At 36.0% G+C, this 21342-nt stretch overlaps 1 protein-coding gene across 2 annotated transcripts; it reads right to left on the bottom strand.

The window, feature by feature from the left end:
* Positions 1-3327: 3327 nt before the first annotated feature.
* LOC133197731 (ER membrane protein complex subunit 1-like) lies at positions 3328-21211 on the bottom strand. 2 transcript variants are annotated; one of them, XM_061333910.1, is made up of 25 exons: positions 21082-21211; positions 17859-17986; positions 17147-17212; positions 16897-16999; positions 16530-16643; positions 16117-16275; positions 15909-16017; positions 15560-15709; positions 15163-15231; positions 14356-14454; positions 13033-13129; positions 12879-12896; positions 12107-12223; positions 11900-11955; positions 11314-11475; positions 10455-10619; positions 10012-10179; positions 9401-9523; positions 9211-9295; positions 8893-9009; positions 7888-8009; positions 7495-7705; positions 7180-7264; positions 6665-6813; positions 3328-4175 (listed from the first exon to the last, which is right to left on the bottom strand). In XM_061333910.1, exons 1-25 carry the CDS (start codon positions 21171-21173, stop codon positions 4015-4017), a joined length of 2925 nt encoding a protein of 974 aa, XP_061189894.1. In that variant the 5' UTR covers positions 21174-21211; the 3' UTR covers positions 3328-4014. The 2 variants fall into 2 exon arrangements, with proteins under 2 accessions (XP_061189894.1, XP_061189895.1); XM_061333911.1 differs by lacking the exon at positions 12879-12896 and having other exon boundaries at positions 21082-21198.
* Positions 21212-21342: the final 131 nt, after the last annotated feature.

Below are 21342 nucleotides of genomic sequence, written 5' to 3'. Positions count from 1 at the left end.
AATCAAGAAAAGACAAAAATAGGGTGGGGTCATTAAAAAATCTTCTTCTCAAGAACCACTGGGCCAGAAAAGCTGAAACTTATGTGGAAGCATCCTCGGGTAGTGTAGATTCTTAATTATTAAAATCATGACCCCCGGGGGTTGGGCGGGGCCACAATAGGGAATCCAAGTTTTATATTGAAATATATAGGAAAAATCTTTAAAAATCTTCTTCTCAAGAACCACTAGGCCAGAAAAGCTGAAACTTATATGGAAGCATCCTCGGGTAGTGTAGATTCTAAATTATTAAAATCATGACCCCCGGGGGTTGGGCGGGGCCACAATAGGGAATCCAAGTTTGATATTGAAATATATAGGAAAAATCTTTAAAAATCTTCTTCTCATGAACCACTAGGCCAGAAAAGCTGAAACTTATGTGGAAGCATCCTGGGGTAGTGTAGATTCTAAATTATTAAAATCATGACCCCCGAAGTTGGGCGGGGCCACATTTGGGAATCCAAGTTTTATATTGAAATATATAGGAAAAATCTTTAAAAATCTTCTTCTCAAGAACCACTAGGCCAGAAAAGCTGAAACTTATATGGAAGCATCCTGGGATAGTGTAGATTCTAAATTGTTAAAATCATGACCCCCGGGGGTAGGGTGAGGCCACAATAGGGAATCCAAGTTTTACATTGAAATATATAGGAAAAATCTTTAAAAATCTTCTTCTCGAGAACCACTGGGCCAGAAAAGCTGAAACTTATGTGGAAGCATCCTCTGGTAGTGTAGATTCTAAATTGTTAAAATCATGACCCCCGGGGGTAGGGTGAGGCCACAATAGGGAATCCAATTTTACATTGAAATATATGAGAAAAATCTTTAAAAATCTTCTTCTCAAGAACCACTGGGCCAGAAAAGCTGAAACTTATGTGGAAGCATCCTCGGGTAGTGTAGACTCTAAATTGTTAAAATCATGACCCCCTGGGGTAGGGAGGGGCCAAAATAGGTATTACAAGGAGGGGGGAATCTGGTAAAGAACAGCATGGCCAAAGTTACTCAGGTGAGCGATGTGGCCCATGGGCCTCTTGTTTTTTTGTAACATGAAATTTATTATATCATGACTGTGTTTTTTTTTATATGATTTATTTGAATGAAGTAATTGGGGGGGGGGGGGGGGGGGGGGAGGGGGTGACGACCTGAAATAAATAATAAGAAAAATTTGTCCAAACGAGACACAATTTTTTTTGTAGGTGTGCATGTGTGGGGGCTGGGGGCTACTCATTGATGAAAAGGGGGGGGGGGGGGAAGCAAGACCTTTTCTTGTATGTGTATGTGGGTTAGGTGGGTGGTTGCTGACTTTCCTAATGTAAGATTCTTCTTACAAATTATGTAGGATAGTGTTCCCAGGGGAGAGAGCTCCAAAGTTGTTTGTTGTTAACTCAATTGTATGAATTTATTAACTTTGAAAATCCCAGGGCAGGAGGTTTTGGACCTCCCAGCACCCTTCAAGATCTGCGTTTGATTCAGTTGAATAGATGTTTCTTATGGCATTGTCATAAATATTATTTAGCAAAGTATATAGCATTATGATCTGCATCATTTTGGATCTAGGAATTTTTCCAGCCCCCCCCCCCCCCCCCCCCAAAAAAAAATCCAAATAAATAAATTAAAAAAAAAAAGATAATAAAGAAACTAAATGAGACATGTGTGCATATGTAAAGAAATTTTATGATGAAAATGCACTTCATTCATATATAAATCAATTGTTAGGTTTAATTTCTTTATCTTAATTTAAAATAAAATCTCATATCTTCTCTTAAAAAAATATCTATTGAGAAACAGCTTGGTTTGATTTTGAATACTTATTGTACAAATATTGCAATAAAGACAAACAAGAGGCCCAGGGGCCACATCACTCACCTGAGCACTATGGCTAGGAAAAAGCAGAAATCACTTCAGTCTTAAAAGGTTGAAAAGTTTAAATATAAAAGTGGTTCGGGGGGGGGGGGGGGGGGGGGGGGGGGGGGGGGTCATGAATTCAACAAATTTGAATCTACATTATCTGAGGATGCTTCCATTTAAATATGACCAATCATGGCTTTGCTGTTCTTGAGTGGAAAAGTTTTAAAGATTTAACCTATGTATTCCTATGTAAAACTTTGATCACCCATTGTGGCCCCACCCGACCCCCAGGGGTCATGTTTGAACAAATTTGAATGTACACTATCTGAGGATGCTTCCATGTAAATATGGCCGATCAAGGCTTTGCTGTTCTTGAGAAGAAGATTTTTAAAGATTTTTCCTATATATTCCTACGTAAAACTTTGATTGCCCATTGTGGCCCCACTCGACCCCCGGGGGTCATGATTTGAACAAATTTGAATGTACACTATCTGAGGATGCTTCCATGTAAATATGACCAATCAAGGCTTTGCTGTTCTTGAGAAAAAGATTTTAAAAGATTTTTCCTATATATTCCTATGTAAAACTTTGATTGCCCATTGTGGCCCCATCCGACCCCCGGAGGTCATGAGTTGAATAAATTTGAATCTACACTATCTGAGGATGCTTCCATGTAAATATGACCAATCATGGCTTTGCTGTTCTTGAGAAGAAAATTTTTAGAGATTTTTCCTATATATTCCTATGTAAAACTTTGATCGCCCATTGTGGCCCCACCCGACCCCCGGGGGTCATGATTTGAACAAACTTGAATCTACACTATCTGAGGATGCTACCATATAAATATGACCAATCATGGCTTTGCTGTTCTTGAGAAGAAGATTTTTAAAGATTTTTCTTATATATTTCCTATGTAAAACTTTGATCGCCCATTGTGGCCCCACCCGACCCCTGTGGGTCATGATTTGAACAAACTTGAATTTACACTACCTGAGGATGCTTCCACATAAGTTTCATATTTCCAAGCACAGTGGTTCTTGAGAAGAAGATTTTTTAATGATGCCATTAATTTTTCACGAATTTTTAATTATCTCCCCTTGGAAGAAAGCGTGGCCCTTCATTTGAACAAACTTGAATCCCCTTTACCCAAGGATACTTTGTGGCAAGTTTGGTTGAAATTGGCCCAGTGGTTCAGGAGAAGAAGTCGAAAATGTGAAAAGTTTACAGACGGACAGACAGACGGACTACAGACAAAATGTGATCAGAAAAGCTCACTTGAGCCTTCGGCTCAGGTGAGCTGATAAGATGAAAATATTCTTCAAGTTAATTTGCTTTGAGACAAAACAACCGTACTACATTGTATGAGACTAGCGTGTACATTAAGATGTACATATGAGTAATCGGTTTCATTCTAGGTTATCATAGACAAATAAGGACTCAGTAGAAAATTTGTACATGTGTATTCTAAAGTTTTCTATATGTTGCGTAAATGAAATTCTCTGTGGTTCCAAAATAAACATAAATTCCTTCAAAATTACCACCTTAATTTAAAAAAGAATACACACACAAGACAACAGTCATTATTCAAAATCTTCTATCATGCATCAACTTGCTAAATCAGATTATCTACTTTCCATCATTCTACACCACACTCAGGCATGTGAGATCTTGTAAACAAATATCTTAAATCTGATTATATAAACTTACATATCACACAAATACACACTGAAAACAACTTCATCCACGTCAAAATCTTAAACATTTTCTCAATATATATCATATACCTCAGTTTCACATTATACATAACAATATCTAGTAAAATTATCATGATTTCCTTGCATGCATGTGGAATGATACACAGTCTTAATCAATTTCTAACACTTAAATTATTAAAAGGCTCTTTGTTAATGTACTAGACAATATCACATAAAGATTCAGATGATATAAAAATATCTAAACGTTTCTCTTTTGTTTCCCACTCCAAATATCTTCACATCCCATAAAGATTCTTTGTTATTTTTCATGAAGATGAATGCAGTAAATGCAATGAATTTTTAACTCCCTGCTGCAAAAATGCATTGAGAATTTCCCAGCTTTCCCTAAAGAAGAAACCAATCCCCCAAAAAGATTTTATTTCCAAGCTCGACTGAGTGCTCTTCTTGCAGATAGTTTCTGAGTCACTATGGTAACCACAAACATTCCTAGTAACACAGCAGATATAAAGAAATAGTCAAAGTCTTCCTTCAAGACGTCAAACATCTTAGAGGGCTGAACTCTTGTAAAGTACAGATCTAAAAGAAAAATAAATAAAGTGCATTTTGTGTGGTTAGTAAAGGTAAAATTCTAATCAAAACTTTTAGTCTTAAATAGCTAAAAAGATATGATGCTCATAGAGGATAATCAATGTTTTGTAGTTAGGTATGGAATTTATTTCATGAGTGGGACAGGTTTTTTTTTTTTTTTTTAATATTTTCACGTGTGCTAAACACGAGTGAAAATATAAAAAAATTCTGTCTCACCAGTGAAATAAATTCCATATTCCACTACAAAACATTGAATTTTCTGTTTATTACATTTTCTTTGATTTTCCCTTTGCCTCTGTTTGTTTGTCATAGATTACATGACGTCATAGTTACATTGTGAGACATCATAGCTTTAGTGACATGATATTGAAAACATAGTTACATAAACATGGATTTCAACAACATATTTGGAGAAACTCTGGCAGTTTTTACTTTTAGTCTCTTAAACATCTATGGTCTCTTTCAGAAGGGTTTATTTACTCTATTTTATAACAGACCAAAGAGTATTTTTTACAACACTCTTCAATATTGAAAGTATTGATATTCTGTCACACTGTGAAAGGACATCATTTTGATATCCTTTCACACTGTGACAGAATATCGGTTTTATTCAATAAATAATTTAAGTATTTCATTGTTGAAAATGTAATAAAAAAATCTTATCATTTTTTTTTTACATTAGCAGAAAAGTGATTTGCTAAAATTATAAAATTTCATAAGTATATAGATGTATACGAAATAAAACTTATTACAGGACATCCTTACAAAATTACTCTCCTAAAAAGAAGAAACAAATTCTCATAAATACAAACCCTTTAATCTTCTTTCTTTCATGTCTGAAGTGAATTTTTTCAGAAAACAGACAGACATACACAGTTCATTTGCTAACACCAGTGATATGGAGCTGGTGAGGTGTGAATTCTCCAGGCATTATACAGACAGCTAGACAGACAAACAAAAAGACAGACACATAGAACACTAATTCCATTTTCTTGCACCAGTAATCAGACTCAGGTCCTAATAGTGGGGTGTGAATTCTGACCAGAAAGTGATACAAACAGACAAATAAAAAGTCAAAAAGAGACATACCCAGTCCATGTTAAAACAAGTGAGATGGTCTTGCTAGGCTTACTAGTGATGTGTGCATTCCCAAGACATTATACAGATGGACAAACAGATAAAGACCTATACTAAGTATACGATACAGATTCTAGCCCTGCTGATGAGGTGTGAATCCACACACAAACAAACAGACAGAGAGACAAAAAAAAAGGGCAAATGGACAGATAGACACAAGAACCCAGTCCATTTAAAAGCACTGGTCAGTAATGTGGATTCCAGTTCTGCTGTGAGATGTGAATCAGGTAAACTTTACAGTCATACAGTAGAGAGACACACATACCTATAGTCTTTATGAAAACACAAGTAATGTTGACTCCAGCCCTGCTGGTTAGGTGTGAATTAATTATACTGACATCGTACAGACAGACAAACAGACAAAACCACAAACCCAGTCCATACCTAGAACCAGTGAGGTATTAATTCCCTCTATGTTATACAGACATACCACGCCCATATGCTAACACCAGTGATGAGGACTCCAGCCCTGCTGGGTGTGATATGAACTATCTGCATGTTATACAGACAGACAGATACATAACTAATCCATATGCTAACACCGATGATGTTGACTCCAGCCCTGCTGGTGAGGTGTGAATTCCCTGGACATTATACAAACAGACAGACAAACCTAATCCATATGCTTACACCAGTGATGTGGACTCTAGCCCTGCTGGTGAGGTGTGAATACAGACAGACAGACATACCTAATCCATATGCTAACACCAGTGATGTGGACTCCAGCCCTACTGGTGAGGTGTGAATACAGACAGACAGACAGACATATCTAATCCATATGCCAACACCAGTGATGTGGACTCTAGCCCTGCTGGTGAAGTGTGAATAAAGACAGACAGACATACCTAATCCATATGCTAACACCAGTGATGTGGACTCCAGCCCTGCTGGTGAGGTGTGAATACAGACAGACAGACATATCTAATCCATATGCCAACACCAGTGATGTGGACTCTAGCCCTGCTGGTGAAGTGTGAATAAAGACAGACAGACATACTTAATCCATATGCTAACACCAGTGATGTGGACTCCAGCCCTGCTGGTGAGGTGTGAATTCCCTGTACATTATACAAACAGACAGACAGACAGACATACCTAATCCATCTGCTAACACCAGTGATTGGACTCCAGCCCTGCTGGTGAGGTGTGAAAATAGACAGATAGACATACCTAATCCGTATGCTAACACCAGTGATGTGGACTCCAGCCCTGCTGGTGAGGTGGAATTATACAAACAGACATACAGACAGACATACCTAATCCATATGCCAACACCAGTGAAGTGGACTCTGGCCCTGCTGGTGAGGTGTGAATACAGACAGACACACAAATAGACATACCTAATCCATATGCTAACACCAGTGATGTAGACTCTAGCCCTGCTGGTGAGGTGTGAATTCCCTGTACATTATACAGACTCTGGTTGTAGTTTATAATGGCCTCAGCATTGACCGGTAACTCTGGAATATATGGAATTGTGCCCTCCTCCCTGTAACGATAGGAAGAACATATAATCCAGTATTCTTTAACATACCCTCATAAAGAGACAAAGGCGATATAGAAGGGCACTTGTGTGTGTGGGTGAGTAAATGAGTGTGTGCATAAGTAATAATTTATATCGAGATCAATGTGCTCTTTTGTAGGGGAAACTCCACTTTGGGATGCCCTTGTTATAAATAGAACCAAAACCTGTGCATGTCTGAAAACATATACACATGTAGAACCATTTACAGTAAAATTAGAAATGCCAGTAACTCTTGGAGTTTTAAATATATCCATTGACTGTTGATGCTGATGTAATCACAGCTGATAAAACTGCTGTAATCTAGTAATGTATGCTGTAATAAAGTCTTACATGGTCTCCTGTGTGGGGAGAAGGGGTCTCCGGGGGTCCAGTAAAGCTTTAGGCAGAGCTAGCAATCCTCCCAACCTCAGAGCAACTGAAATCAAACATTATAATGTACACTGACACTAGGGGATTCTACAGTTAAATCAAACCTCCTCATCTCAGAGCAACTGAAATCAAACATTATAATGTACACTGATAGTAAGGCCTTAGGCTGAGCTATCACATGTGCATTTCTAAGTACAGCTCACAAAAGAAAAGAATCAGCAACAGATATCTGTTACTTAATCAGGAAGTAAATTAAACTTTTTATTTTAATCTTACATATCAGCTGTTTGCTGGTGATGCCTTTCTCGGTGATAGTGGTCGCCATGGTAGATATATACAGCGGCATGATGTACGACTGACGGAGGACGAGTGGTTGTTTAGGAGAGGAGAATGATGAGAACGCGGATGAATTACTCTGGTCTTTTCCCTCGTACAGTTCTAACACAGCGATCTCATGGCGACGAGACTTCTGACTAAAGTAGTTATACTGAAACATAAAAAAACCCAATCAATCAAACTTGTATCATAAAGTAGAAGAAAATAATACTGAAATAGAAAACAGTAAGTATTTAGCAGTAAGAAATAATCTAGTCAATAGAATATCAACTTCTAATACTGTAGTTACATAGTACATTTAACAGATTAGTATGAGAGAAATGAACAACTGACTAGAACCCAGTTCTCTGAGTGGACCACAGTGACAGGTCCCTTGGCTCGTTTATGGCTGCAGTGGAACACCATGTGACCAGTCACACTGTCCAATAGGTACAAGTTTATAAAGTTGGAGGGACCTGAAACAAGATTCATGATATCAAAGATTTACTTTAAAAAATGGCAAGAAACAGTCTGTGATGAATTCATAATATCTTCAGTTATAACATATATGTGTAATGGGAGAGGAGAAAAAGCTACAGACTAGACCGGGATTCAAACCCGGGCCCCCTGAATCTCCAGTCAGGTGCTCTTCCAACAGAGCTATCTGGCCACTGACGATCGAACCCTTCTGATCGCCACATTCCTCCCTGCTTAAAGGTCTTTGCCCCCTAAGACACCAACCCAGGCTCTTCCCTGGCAGGTCTTTCACCAGTCACTTCCAGGGCATAGCATGGCACCAAATGTAATGGGAGAGAAGAAAAATGTGACAAACCAGACTGGGTTCGAATCCTGGTCCAGCTATACATTCTCTACCTTCCTATTACATAATTTGGTGCTGTTTACCACCCCTGGACTTGCAGGTGAAAGTCCTGCCAGGGGCAATAAGAACTTGAGTTGTGTCTTCGAGGGCGAGGACAATCTGAGGAGGGAGGAATGTGGTGATCAGATGGGTTCGATCGTCAGTGGCCAGATAGATCAGCTGGTAGAGCACCTGACTGAAGATTCAGGGGGTCCAGGTTTGAGAATCCTGGTTTGGGCCGTAGATATCGGCCTGGGTAGCTCAGTCAGTAGAGCACCTGACTTGTGATGAAGGGGTCCCGGGTTAGATTCCCGGTCCAACTTACATGTTCTCCTTTCCTGTTACACATGTATGTAAAAAAAACATTATTGGTATTACTGGAATTGTAAAAAAAAAAAAAAAAAAAGAAAAGAAAAAAGAAAACATGCCTAAAGTTTGTCAATAATTTATTAAGAGTTTTTTCACCCTTAATGTATTGAAAAAAAGATCATAAGACAGACCTTTCTGGGACTGTTCCTGAATTTCTCCCTCTGTAACCATGACAACTAGATTGGGATTAAGGTATTTATACAAAACACTTCTGTCTCCTAAAACACGACCCTGGGAATGAACTTGTTCTGAAAAAAAAACCAGAATACAGAAAAAAGTGAGATAAAAAGCAAATTCTGAAAAGTGCACAGACTCAAAACAGTTGGATGCAAGATATTACACTTATACTGTACTTAATATCCTAAAAAACTTCATTTCCAAGGAAAGAAAAAAATTTGACAAGATGAACCCCAATTGATAACTAGGTACCAGCTGGAAAAAAGACGTACCCTGTGGTCTTTTGCCCAGTACTTGTGTTATTGTCTGTTGTTTCTTATGAAGATTTACTGTCCATACTTTCTCCATGATAAACTTCTGCATTTCAAGAATAGAATGTCAACTTTAATATTACTGTTTGCAAGAAAATACAACACATAATTCTTAAATTTTAACTTTTTTTTTACAATTAAAATCAGCTACCTCTTGTCCTGGGACTATCCTGTACCCATAAATAAATCCTGTGTCTCTGTCTGCCACAAACATAAAATGGGACTTATAAGTCCTTCTTAGAACAGAGGAACACTTTTCTGGGAATACGTGAACCTGAATGAAAAGATATACAATAGAAACTGAGAGAAATAAAGGCTACAAATAGGAAAAATAAGGCTTTTGGAGTTACAATAGAAATTTAATTTTAGATGTGAAAGTTGAATCAGTTAAGCTAATACAGTAAAACCTGGTTATGAGGAAGTGGCTCGGATTTCGAATTTTACTTCCTTATAAGGAACATAATGAAAGTCGCCAAGGAGGTTCATAAAAAAAATTAAGATAATAGAAATTTCCTTATACTAGTAACCGAGCTATTTATAACTGAGTTTTATAGTATTAAACTTAATATGAGGAATAATTGAAGTACTAAAAGTACTGAAATTACTTTTACAGAGAAGAATATCTATTTTATTCAGGGTTTGGAGGTGGAGACTTAAAAAATGGAAGCAAATTACTTTTTGTTAGCATTTTATTGTGAGATAGATTTTGAACATATGTATTTAGTTGATATAGAGCATTTCTAGTAAATTAAATCTCCTTGCCTGATCACTGGGGTCCAGAAGGAGAATGCCTCGCAGGAAGTGGTCATCTAATTCTCCCACCATACTGGTCTGTACAATTCTGTAATTCAACATCTGGCCACCAGGGGGTGTGTCTACAGGCTCTCCACTGATTGGATTAAATGAGAACAGGAAGCCATTGCCTGTCAGCTAAATCATAAAGTGTCAAGTTCATATGTAAAATGATGGTACATGCATCTTCCTCAGACTAGTCTCTCTAGTAAATATGATGTTTGTGCATTATCAAAATATGAGTTTTGAAACACAAAAGTAAGATCAGTAAACTCATTCTGCAATCTTGAACTTAGTTTCATTCTTGAACATTTAATCCTGTTGTACCTATGAAGTTCATAGGTCATAAAAAATTCAACTTATCATTTACATTGTTGTACATAGTGTTGTAAGATAGTGCTTCACCCCTGTACCTTGTGTTTCCCCACGACTGTACACTGAGGGGGATTAGGAAAATGAGCTGTTGTCCTCTGAACATAGAGTAATAGTTTCTGTTGATCGTATCTATCAAAGGGAGTTAACTCAGGAAAGAAGTGTTCCCATTCAATGTGACCATTAGTACTTCGCACACCATAAATCTGAAAAGAACATGGATTTCACAAAGTTTAAACACTTTCTTGGAGCTAAATTATTTTATAAAAATGTTTAACTTGATAGTGAAAATGGATATTATGAATGAAAGCTTACATATCAAGCTATATTTCACTATATCTAGAGTTTTTGAATTTGATTTTCATTTCAAGTAGCTGCCTCTGCTTTTTTTTTCTTCTTACAAATAATTCTAGTATGTGTTGATTTTCATTATTTTTTGAATGCACAAAAGAAGCCAAAAGGGAGAGGAATTTCAGTAGGAAAATTGTCTCTAAAAGACTACTGCAGAATAAAGCATAAAACAACGAAGAGCTAAGATTTTGCTGGAGGGTAAGAGACAAGCAACTAAAGATACCTGTATTGATAGTCGAGTGCAAGGTACTCAGAGCACATACAATATTTTATTGATGAAAAAGTCTTTTTTGCACAAGCTTACATGTATGTGACAACATACAGTTAATATAACTTGATGGTTCAATAAAAATTATAAACATTTTTCATTATCAAACTTTTTATGTCTATTCAGTATTTTTAACAATGTGTTATGCAGAGACAAGATGAAATTCTTATTTTATATTCCATAATTTTTCTTTGTAAAATGACAGTATTTCATTGACAGCACATGAATGGCATTCCCTTTTACTAGCATGATGACTCTGTTGAGGTTGAATTCATACTTACTTTGCCAGCCCCTGTTACTAGGACGATAAGTTTGTTAAGGTTGAATTCATCTCTTGTTAATTCCTCGTCCTCGTCTTCAGAACCACCCTCTGCCATGGCCTCAATGTCGTGGTGGTGATGTCTGTGACCTTGAAGCCTCTGAATCTGTTGCTGTATATATGTCTGTTGGGGAGAAATTAAATTTTAATTAAATTTTACACATTACACACATTCAGTAGACAGAATACATAGTATCAGGCATGTGAAAGAGTGCCCGATTTGTTTTAAGTTTAAAATATATGCAACCCTTTTCTGCTCAAAATAATGGCTTTTTTGTGCAATTGATCTTTTTTAAGAAATTAATGTCCATGCATTTGATTGAAATTTAAAGAACTAGTTGTTTTATAATCAAATAGGAGTGATAAGAATAAGAATGCATTTGATATGATTCAATCTTTGTTTCACAGGATAATGGTCTATGACTAACTGTTCATTACTGAATCAGCAGGAAGACCTACTCTACGTGTTGTAAATTTGCATGAACCAGTATGAGATACAATCTTTTACAAGTATGGCTAAATGGGACATCTGACTAAAGCAAGCTTACCTTAAGCTGGGAAAACTGAGTCTTGAATCTCTTTATAAACATTGTAGCGATGTCATCTGGAATTGAGAAAATACAAAAGATCATAAATTTGAAAGAAAAATTATTTACATCAGGTATAATGATAAATCGTTAATTTTCTTAAGTTTATTGTCACATCATTGACTTCTTTATTACTATATCATTATTGGACTATGCCTGACAGATTACCCTTGTGAGATCCGAATTCATCCTCGTACTTGGCCTGGTTCTCGGACACTGGTAGATCGATCATTTCTACAGACAACACGTACACCAAGGCTTCCTCTCGCCTCCACGCTATCTTCCCTGTAAAATTAAGTAGAAATTTCTATTAGATCTTTGAAAAATATCAATTTAATTCAAGTTACTGTGAATGTAATGTACTCTTCAGTAATGAATTTCGCTCAAATTATATGGACATTTTTACATGCAATACTATTTCCCACTCAAGTATCTGTTCCCATATGTATAAATGTGGCAGCTTTATGTACAAAGTTGAATGTCATAGTATTGTAAATATTTTGAATATAAATGTACTTCAAACCTGATAAAATAGTTTTAAAAAATGCTACAGTTAATTTTTATTTTTAAAAGATCATCTTCTTGGAATTCTTCATAAACTTACATAATTTTAAAACTTCTACATCCGTATTTTTCGGAATACATGTAAACATTGAAGACACATTTAACAAAAATTTGATGATTCTTTCACACCATTCCCATGTAAACTATAGACAATGAACACGTCATACACAACAGTAACCTCTGACACAAAACTCATGCAATATACATGTATATATATATATATACAGCTCAGGTTCCAGGGCCATAAAACTTAGATGAGCTCACTTTTGATCTCAATCTCACTTTTTCCAAAGGAATATATAATGGAAAATTGAGACTGAGATCAAAAGTGAGCTCATCTAAGTTTTATGGCCCCGGAGCCTGATTACTCATTTACCCGGGGCTGCGTCCCGCTCTATAGAAAGTGAAAATAGCAATGTCAGGATGTGATCATATAATACATTGTTATTGCTCAAAACAGAAACCTACATGTTATCTGATGATTTATATATTAAAGTCCTCTTTACATGATATGAAATATGACATCATACCTGCTTTAAGTACCATCTGCATGGAGTAATCTTCGGAGAGGATAGCAAACCTACAACCAATCCTAAGGTCTCTCTTCTTAAACAGCAGGACCTCCATCTGAAAGAGAGATCCACAGTGTAACTGAATAGTATAGGTGCCATGGTCAAGTACAGCTTGTCTGTGTAAATAATGTATGATTATTATCCCAGTGCTTCTTATCTAACACCTTCAAACATGGCTATAAATGCATTATCATAATCTAATACTCAACAATGCAATTAAAATGAACAAATCTGTATGTGTCACAATCACCTTTCAATACATTTCCAGTTTAAGTTAATTTGGTTTGTACTTTAGATTTGTTGTCTGTCCTTTTAACTGACAATAAGAAAGCATTCACAATTTTACCCCACATGTCCTTTAAATTGTATCCAAACCAGTCTCTATATTAACTTTTATCCCATTTGTCTCTGTCAATCTTATTCTCATCCGTCTCTATAAATGTACCTGTACTCAACCACTGAAAATCTCATATACCTGTAAATCTTACCCTCTGATAAAATCCATGTTGTGGTAGGTAGGTTATGATATGATATTTCTATCAATCTTACCCTCTGAGGAAACCCATGTTGTGGTAGGCAGGTTATGATATGATATCTCTATCAATCTTACCCTCTGAGGAAACCCATGTTGTGGTAGGTAGGTTATAGTCTGTTATCTCTATCAATCTTACCCTCTGAGGAAATTCATGTTATGGTAGGTAGGTTATGATATGATATCTCTATCAATCTTACCCTCTGAGGAAATCCATGTTGTGGTAGGTAGGTTATAGTCTGGTATCTCTATCAATCTTACCCTCAGAGGAAATCCATGTTGTGGTAGGTAGGTTATAGTCTGGTATCTCTATCAATCTTACCCTCTGAGGAAATCCATGTTGTGGTAGGTAGGTTACAGTCTGATATCTCTTTCAATCTTACCCTCTGAGGAAATCCATGTTGTGGTAGGTAGGTTATAGTCTGGTATCTCTATCAATCTTACCCTCTGAGGAAATCCATGTTGTGGTAGGTAGGTTATAGTCTGATATCTCTATCAATCTTACCCTCTGAGGAAATCCATGTTGTGGTAGGTAGGTTATAGTCTGATATCTCTATCAATCTTACCCTCTGAGGAAATCCATGTTGTGGTAGGTAGGTTACAGTCTGATATCTCTTTCAATCTTACCCTCTGAGGAAATCCATGTTGTGGTAGGTAGGTTATAGTCTGGTATCTCTATCAATCTTACCCTCTGAGGAAATCCATGTTGTGGTAGGTAGGTTATAGTCTGATATCTCTATCAATCTTACCCTCTGAGGAAATCCATGTTGTGGTAGGTAGGTTATAGTCTGATATAAGTCAGCTATTTCACCTCCAGTACTGAGATCATAAACTCTCATCTTTAGCTCCTATTAATTTAAAAACAGTTTTAACTTAAGAGTGTTTGATATATAGATGGCATTATGGTATATTCTTATGAAAGCTTTGTCAAACACTTAGGATGGAACAAGAAACCTACTGGCCTTAACTGTCAAACAAAATAAATGTATCTTAACAAGCTCTCTAGCTATAAGCAAACTTCATGTAAAGCACAAGTTTCAGTGTTTTATACACACAGTTGTATTCTGATATCTTGAACTTTGACAACTTGAATACAATGGATATGTTGAAGTAATTTGAAAGCCTCAATCATTATTTTTTTTAATGTATTTTGACCTCAATATCTTGAACCTTTACATATCTTGAAGGTTTTTCTCAGTCCCCTTGAGTTGGAGATAACAAGGTTTTACTGTATCTGTTTGTATAAAACTTAGGTTTCCTGCGTACATGTATCTTCCAATGACCATGACAAACTGACCTTGAGTTCACTATCACATTTTTTAATCACACATATAAGCACAGAATGATCTTCTATGTCTATCTCAATTATAAAGTAAAGACCCTAAACTTTAGTTAAAAAGATGATACAGATAAAGAAAATGCTAAAAAGCATGGAAATATTGCCAGACACTGAATTAAAATGTACTGTATTTATATCATACAATTTTAAATATGCACATCTTTGTTAAGACCAATCATAAAAGCTGTAAAGTAATTGTCTGTATTTATATAATTACCCCTGTAGACCTCTCTATTGTAAATAGCATGGATTGATCATCAAGGGAGGTCACTTGTGCTGCACAGATCTAAAATTAGATGTAGAATATAACCAGCATTGTTTTATTTAAGAAAAGACAATGACATTAAAAAACTGTTTTACTATAACTACACAATAGTCCATGTTTTACTATAACTACACTATAGTCCATATTTTACTATAACTACACAATGGTCCATGTTTTACTATAACTACACAATGGTCCATGTTTTACTATAACTACACAATGGTCCATGTTTTACTATAACTACATAATGGTCCATGTTTTACTATAACTACACTATAGTCCATGTTTTACTATAACTACACTATCGTCCATATTTTATACAGTCATTGCAGCTGTTTTCTTCACTAACCTTGGGGAGATTTTTCTTGAGTTTGGCTCCCTGAGCCGTGATTTCTACTAAGACCAAGTGATCCTTTGCCATCCGCAGAAACACATAAGGATCATCGGTCTTTCTGGATGTTTCTATGGTAACAGAATTAGTTGCTTCTAAGCCTAAAACCTGAAGAAGAGACATTTTTGGTCACCTGACAGGTGCTAATATACAAAATATTATGTCAGTATGAATTTACAACCCTCAGCAACAGAATAAATTTCACACACTCCTTTTTTGCAAAAAATGTAGACTGAAATAAAAGAGAAACAATTGACACTCTTACTACATGTATTACAGAAAATCAAGGTTCAATATCTACACATACCTGCAAACTAGTCGTCTTAAAGGTCTGATCCTCAGATAAAGTTAACATCTGTAGAGTTTGGTCCTCGCCTCTGTAGCAAACTAAGAATCCACCATCAGACACCACACATCTGAAACAGATATATCAAGTTTACAAATAAATATGACTTTGCTGTCAAGTTACTGGCAAAGATATACAGGAATCAAGATAATGTAACTGGCTAACATACTGTGTGTTAGCTGATAGCCATGGTGACGACACAGATCTTGTGGACTTGATTACACCTTCCACATCTACTGTTACTATGGTGACCTGTTTTCCATAAGAATGACCAATCACATAAAGGTTTGTTCCTGACAAGGTCAGCAGTGTGTGCACCACCTGATTCCTAAAACAGAGGAAAAAAATAACATATTAAACCTTTTTTCTGGATTCATGCTGATAAATAATAAGTTCTATTTGAAACTGATTTTCATTCTGGGGATGGCAATCAAATGCAAAACTGAAGCCTTCAAATTTATTTATTTAATATCATCTTACAAAGTTGTCTGAGCATGTCTCTAAATTTAAATCTTTTACTCCAGACAAACCATGATATCTAAAAAAAAAATTTACTGATACAAATGTTGGAACATGTCTCACCTTTGAGGAAGTGCAACAGACCATTTTTGTTTCCCTGACCGAGTATCCAAACCAACAAGAGCTTCCTGTGTCAGGACAGCCACTAGGTCCTTACTGCACAGAACAATGTCAGTCCTGTCAAACATAATATTATACACATTTGTAAGGAGACGCTTCATTTCTTATAGCTAAGTAAGCAGTGTGACATCTCAAAAATATTTTTCCCACTTAAAATGTTGATATTTAAAATCGATAACAATATTTTTATGTATGCAACAAAAATTCAATTGACACAAATGTTGGTCCAGTTCAAATTACACCAATGAACAAAGGCTACTGCTATGGCAAACAATAAACCAGGGTGTCACATCACACAGAGCCAGATTACCTCCCCTGCTTTGACCCAGGCAAAGGGATGTCCCAGTCTGCTATACCCGTCCCAGGATTCCATTTTCTGACAAATTGTCCACCTCCATTCACCGTAATCAAAACTGTGAAAAATAAAGTTGAGTCACATTTCTAACTTACGGCTGATAAATTTAATTTCATCCCTATCTCTCTCCCTCAATTCATACCACTATGCATGACTAAATTTGACTTGCTCTCAGTTATTGAGTTTTCATTTGTTGTTCACTTACCATTTCCTGAGTAGAGAGTTTTGTCTATCTGACCCCTTTTTCCTTCTTCTAAAACTTTTCTCCAGGCTTTATTGAAAAAAGTTGGATAGTCAAAGTTTAGGTAAACATTATTACAGTATAACATGATTATAACAAAGTGCCAGGGATGGACGATTTTGCTTCGCTATAAACGTAATTCATTATATCCCTTAAGTCAACAATATATTTTAAAAACACAGGGAATGAAAATCACTTCTCTGTAAGCGTAAATGTTATAAACATATTCCCTATAAACATGTTTTACTATATATCAATACACAATGTCAGAAATATGAAGATGTTTCCAGAAAACTTTGAACATTAATTTATTCCATATTTAAATCACACTGTATATTTTTGCACTGAACTGCTTAATAATGCTGTATATGCATGAAAAACTGACTGATGTAACATATCAAATATACACAACAGACTGTTGCATGTTATTGCATTGATTGAGGTGCCATTTAATATAATAATACACCTATGACACTGACCCAGGGAGCCATTTTGGGAGTGTACTGATTGAAGTGATATTTTATGTATTTGATGATACTGACCCAGGGAGCCATTGTGAGAGTGCACTAATTGAGGTGACATGTTATATAAATATTAGATGATACTAACCCAGGGAGCCATTGTGGGAGTGTACTGATTGAGGTGACATGTTATATAAATATTAGATGATACTAACCCAGGGAACCATTGTGGGAGTGTACTGATGCTAGAACATGCCTCTCAGAGGACACCAGCACACGTTTACCAGCATGAAAAGACTGGTCCCAAAAAATGTCGTTAATCTTTCCTACATATTGTTGATGCCTGAAAATAAACACAGATGATTTACGATATTTTGAAACCTGAAAATATCAGCTTTATTTGGTTTTTGTTTAAATCATCATATTCATGCAGACAGACTTGGCATTAAATGGGCTCAAGCTTGAAAAACTTGCTTTTATAACATAGACGCGTTGACGCATTACTTTTCATGGTATAAGCTCTGCACTATAGGGACCCCCATGAAAATTTTCTTCCAAAATAATATCTTGCCATATTTTACTATATATTTGTAGTTTGAGTGTATTTATCAAGTTGTACATAATTATGTAAAACAATAATTAAAAACGTCCAAAACCTACTGATTTAAATTAAAAAATATACCACTTGTCAGTAAAATTAAAGACAATGATTCTGATCATGACTGACAGATTCTGGTAAACTGGTGTGTGTCTATAAAGTGATAATTATTTAATTTTTAAAAGTTGTCGCTGTCAAATCGTAGCCAATTCCTTCTCTTGCGACCTATCAGTATTAACTTTACCATATATTTACATAATATCGTGTGAGCAATAAAAAAATCAGAAATTGATATTTTGGGTCTTTTTGACCCCGAATCAAAATCTACAATTAAAAGTTTAGTTTCATTAAGACTTCATTTTTAAATTGTATTTCTTAACCTTGTAATCAAAAATATATTCTATAATCAATAAATATTGACATTTATACAGTGGAAATCAACAAAATATGAAATAATGAAGTGCCCATAGCTGAGCTTGGTAATACTGTACGTGTACATAAATTGACGTATTCAAAATATAGCCCAATCACTGGGTATGGAGTTGTTGGCGTAATCATGAATTAGCGCTATACATGTCCATGTGGTATATTGAATATATAAATGATTTCTTAGCTGTATTCATGGATTAGAACATTGTTGTCTGCGCCAATGCCGCTAAAATATGAAGCCCGTTTTTTAAGTACACATACAGTATTTTTTTTTGTAATTTGTCATTTTGTAACTTAAACAATTAAACATGATACCACTGATGCTAAAAGATCTGGCAAAAATTCATGGGTCTATCAGAGTCTATCATCATATGGTTGATTCAACTGAAAATATGTTAATTGAAAAAAATTTGAGACTTGAATTATAATAAACTAACCCTATTCTCTTGGGTGATATGCGAGGACTAACCCTAATCTCTTGGACATGTGCATAACAAACTCTAATCAGTCAAACAGTGTGTGAGGACTAAACTTAATCTCTCGGGTGGGTGTGATCCTAACCCTAACCCATCTACTACTTCTGCGAAGACTTAACATGGATGGGTGCAAGACTAACCTTATCTGTCAAGTGACATAATCATTACACAATAGTGCAATGAGGGTGGATGTTGAGGATCTGGGGACTGGTAAAGTAAAATCTACCCTTGGAAATAAGGGTGCAATTGTAATGGATTGGGCTGTGGATATCTGCCTGGGTAGCTCAGTCGTTAGAGCACCTGACTAGAGATGCAGGGGCCAAGGGCAAATAAGACCTTTGGTTGTGTCTTCGAGGGCTAAGACAATTTAAGGAGTGTCAGGGTTGTCCCTAAGGATTGAAACAGCAGGGGACATTAAAAAAGTACAAGGGGTCTGGGGTGCCTCCATTGATTGGGGGATGAGGGGGAATACCAGAGTAACTGGGGATACGTCATGACAGGCGGGGAAATTCCCCAGCCCCCAGGTCTTAGGGACAACCCTGAATGTAATGGTTTGGGCTGTGGATATCAACCTAACCTCGTTCTCTGAAAAAAAGTAATAAATATTGTTTATTCAGTGAAAAGGAGACAAAAAAGAATTTTCAACATAGCGCGTGCCGTGCATGCATAGTGCCGTTTCTTTCATACTTGGCCTTTTTTTCATGTAAACAAACAAATGTGATGTCTTTGAAACTGAATTAAGATCTTGCAAAAAATACAGATGCAACTGAATTTCTTAATTAATCTAAAAAAACAAGACACTAACCCTAAATCTCTCGAATGGTATGTGAGGACTAAACCAAATCTCCCTGGCATATGCTAGACTAACCAATGTGCAAGGACTAACCCTACTCTCTTGGATGGATGCGAAACTAACCCGAATCAGTCAAAAACTCGTGCAAGGACTAACCCTTATCTTTCAGGTGGGTGCAAGACTTACCCTATAACGAGTCTAAAAATGTGCAAGACCAACCCTTAACCAGGTCTAGCACAATCTCTTGATTTAGCTTTAAAGCTTGAAAAAGCTATATAGCTTTATTAAGCTATTTAAAATAGCTTGATCAAGCTATTTATGAGTTTTTCAGAAAAATGTTTTTTGTAAGAAAGAGACAAAAAGTCGCAAGTATTTGATTATTCATATATGTACTATGGGCTATCAAAACAACAACAGAAATCAAAGATAGTTCTATCATTGCAGCATTTGAATAATCTTAAGCAAAAGATGAATTTCCAATGTTTGAGTTACAGTACACTACCTTGTGTGCATTGAGGCATGGATAAGTATGATTGCTTCTCATTGTACTGAATTATTACCAATCAATTATCTTGTTGACCATAATTGGCCTCTTTTATAATTTCAATGAAGAAGTAACTGTATCAATTGCTTTATATAGCCCCAAAACTTTTAGAACTTTGAGTACAAAGTCTCTTAAGGAGACACAATTTGATGAGTGATTTTTACATGCATTATTTTCAGAAGAGTTCAAGGTTGAATATTATCACTGCACCAAGGTGCGACTTTTTGTGCATGCTGAGAAAATAACACATTTAAGAGAAAGGTGTGATAAAATAGCTAAATCAAGCTATTCTGAATAGCTTAATAAAGCTATATAGCTAAATCAAGCTATATAGCTAAATCAAGAGATTGTGCCGGACCTGTTAACAGTTGAGTGATGTAAATCTAATATGTCATAGTGCAATGAGCACGCGGATCTCGGGACCGGTAAAGTAAAGTCTATCCTAATTATTTTCTCACAAGGATGTTAAAGTCTGTGTGGAATGAGACTGACACTGCTGCTGCATACTGAGCTGGTGAGCAGAGTACTGGGAGGGGGTACCTCTACGACGTCTATCTCAAGTATGATTTTAGTTTTTGTGGTGTTTAAGTATACCTACCAGTCAAATTTTCCTATCTGATCCTCAAACAGCGCTTGAGACAACAGGAGCGATTGCAAAAGGCTCAGAAGAAAGAGAAAATAACCGGTCATGCTCTTGGCCCGAATTTTTTCAATATTGGAAATAAATAATTACGAAATATCAAACCCGACTAATAATGAAGAATTGTCAATGAAAAGCACTGATATATCTTTTTTAAAAACTTGAATTGTAGGGCAGAATTTTTTTTTTTAATTTTAGATTATATTAAAAGACTCAGAA

Source organism: Saccostrea echinata, unplaced genomic scaffold (genome assembly GCF_033153115.1).
Source record: "Saccostrea echinata isolate AGI-Se365-2 ecotype Australia unplaced genomic scaffold, CSIRO_AGI_Sech_v1 ptg000030l, whole genome shotgun sequence".
In the NCBI taxonomy this organism is placed as follows: domain Eukaryota; kingdom Metazoa; phylum Mollusca; class Bivalvia; order Ostreida; family Ostreidae; genus Saccostrea; species Saccostrea echinata.
Note: the sequence above shows the minus strand (reverse complement) of the source record. Positions and strands in the feature narration are given on the sequence as shown.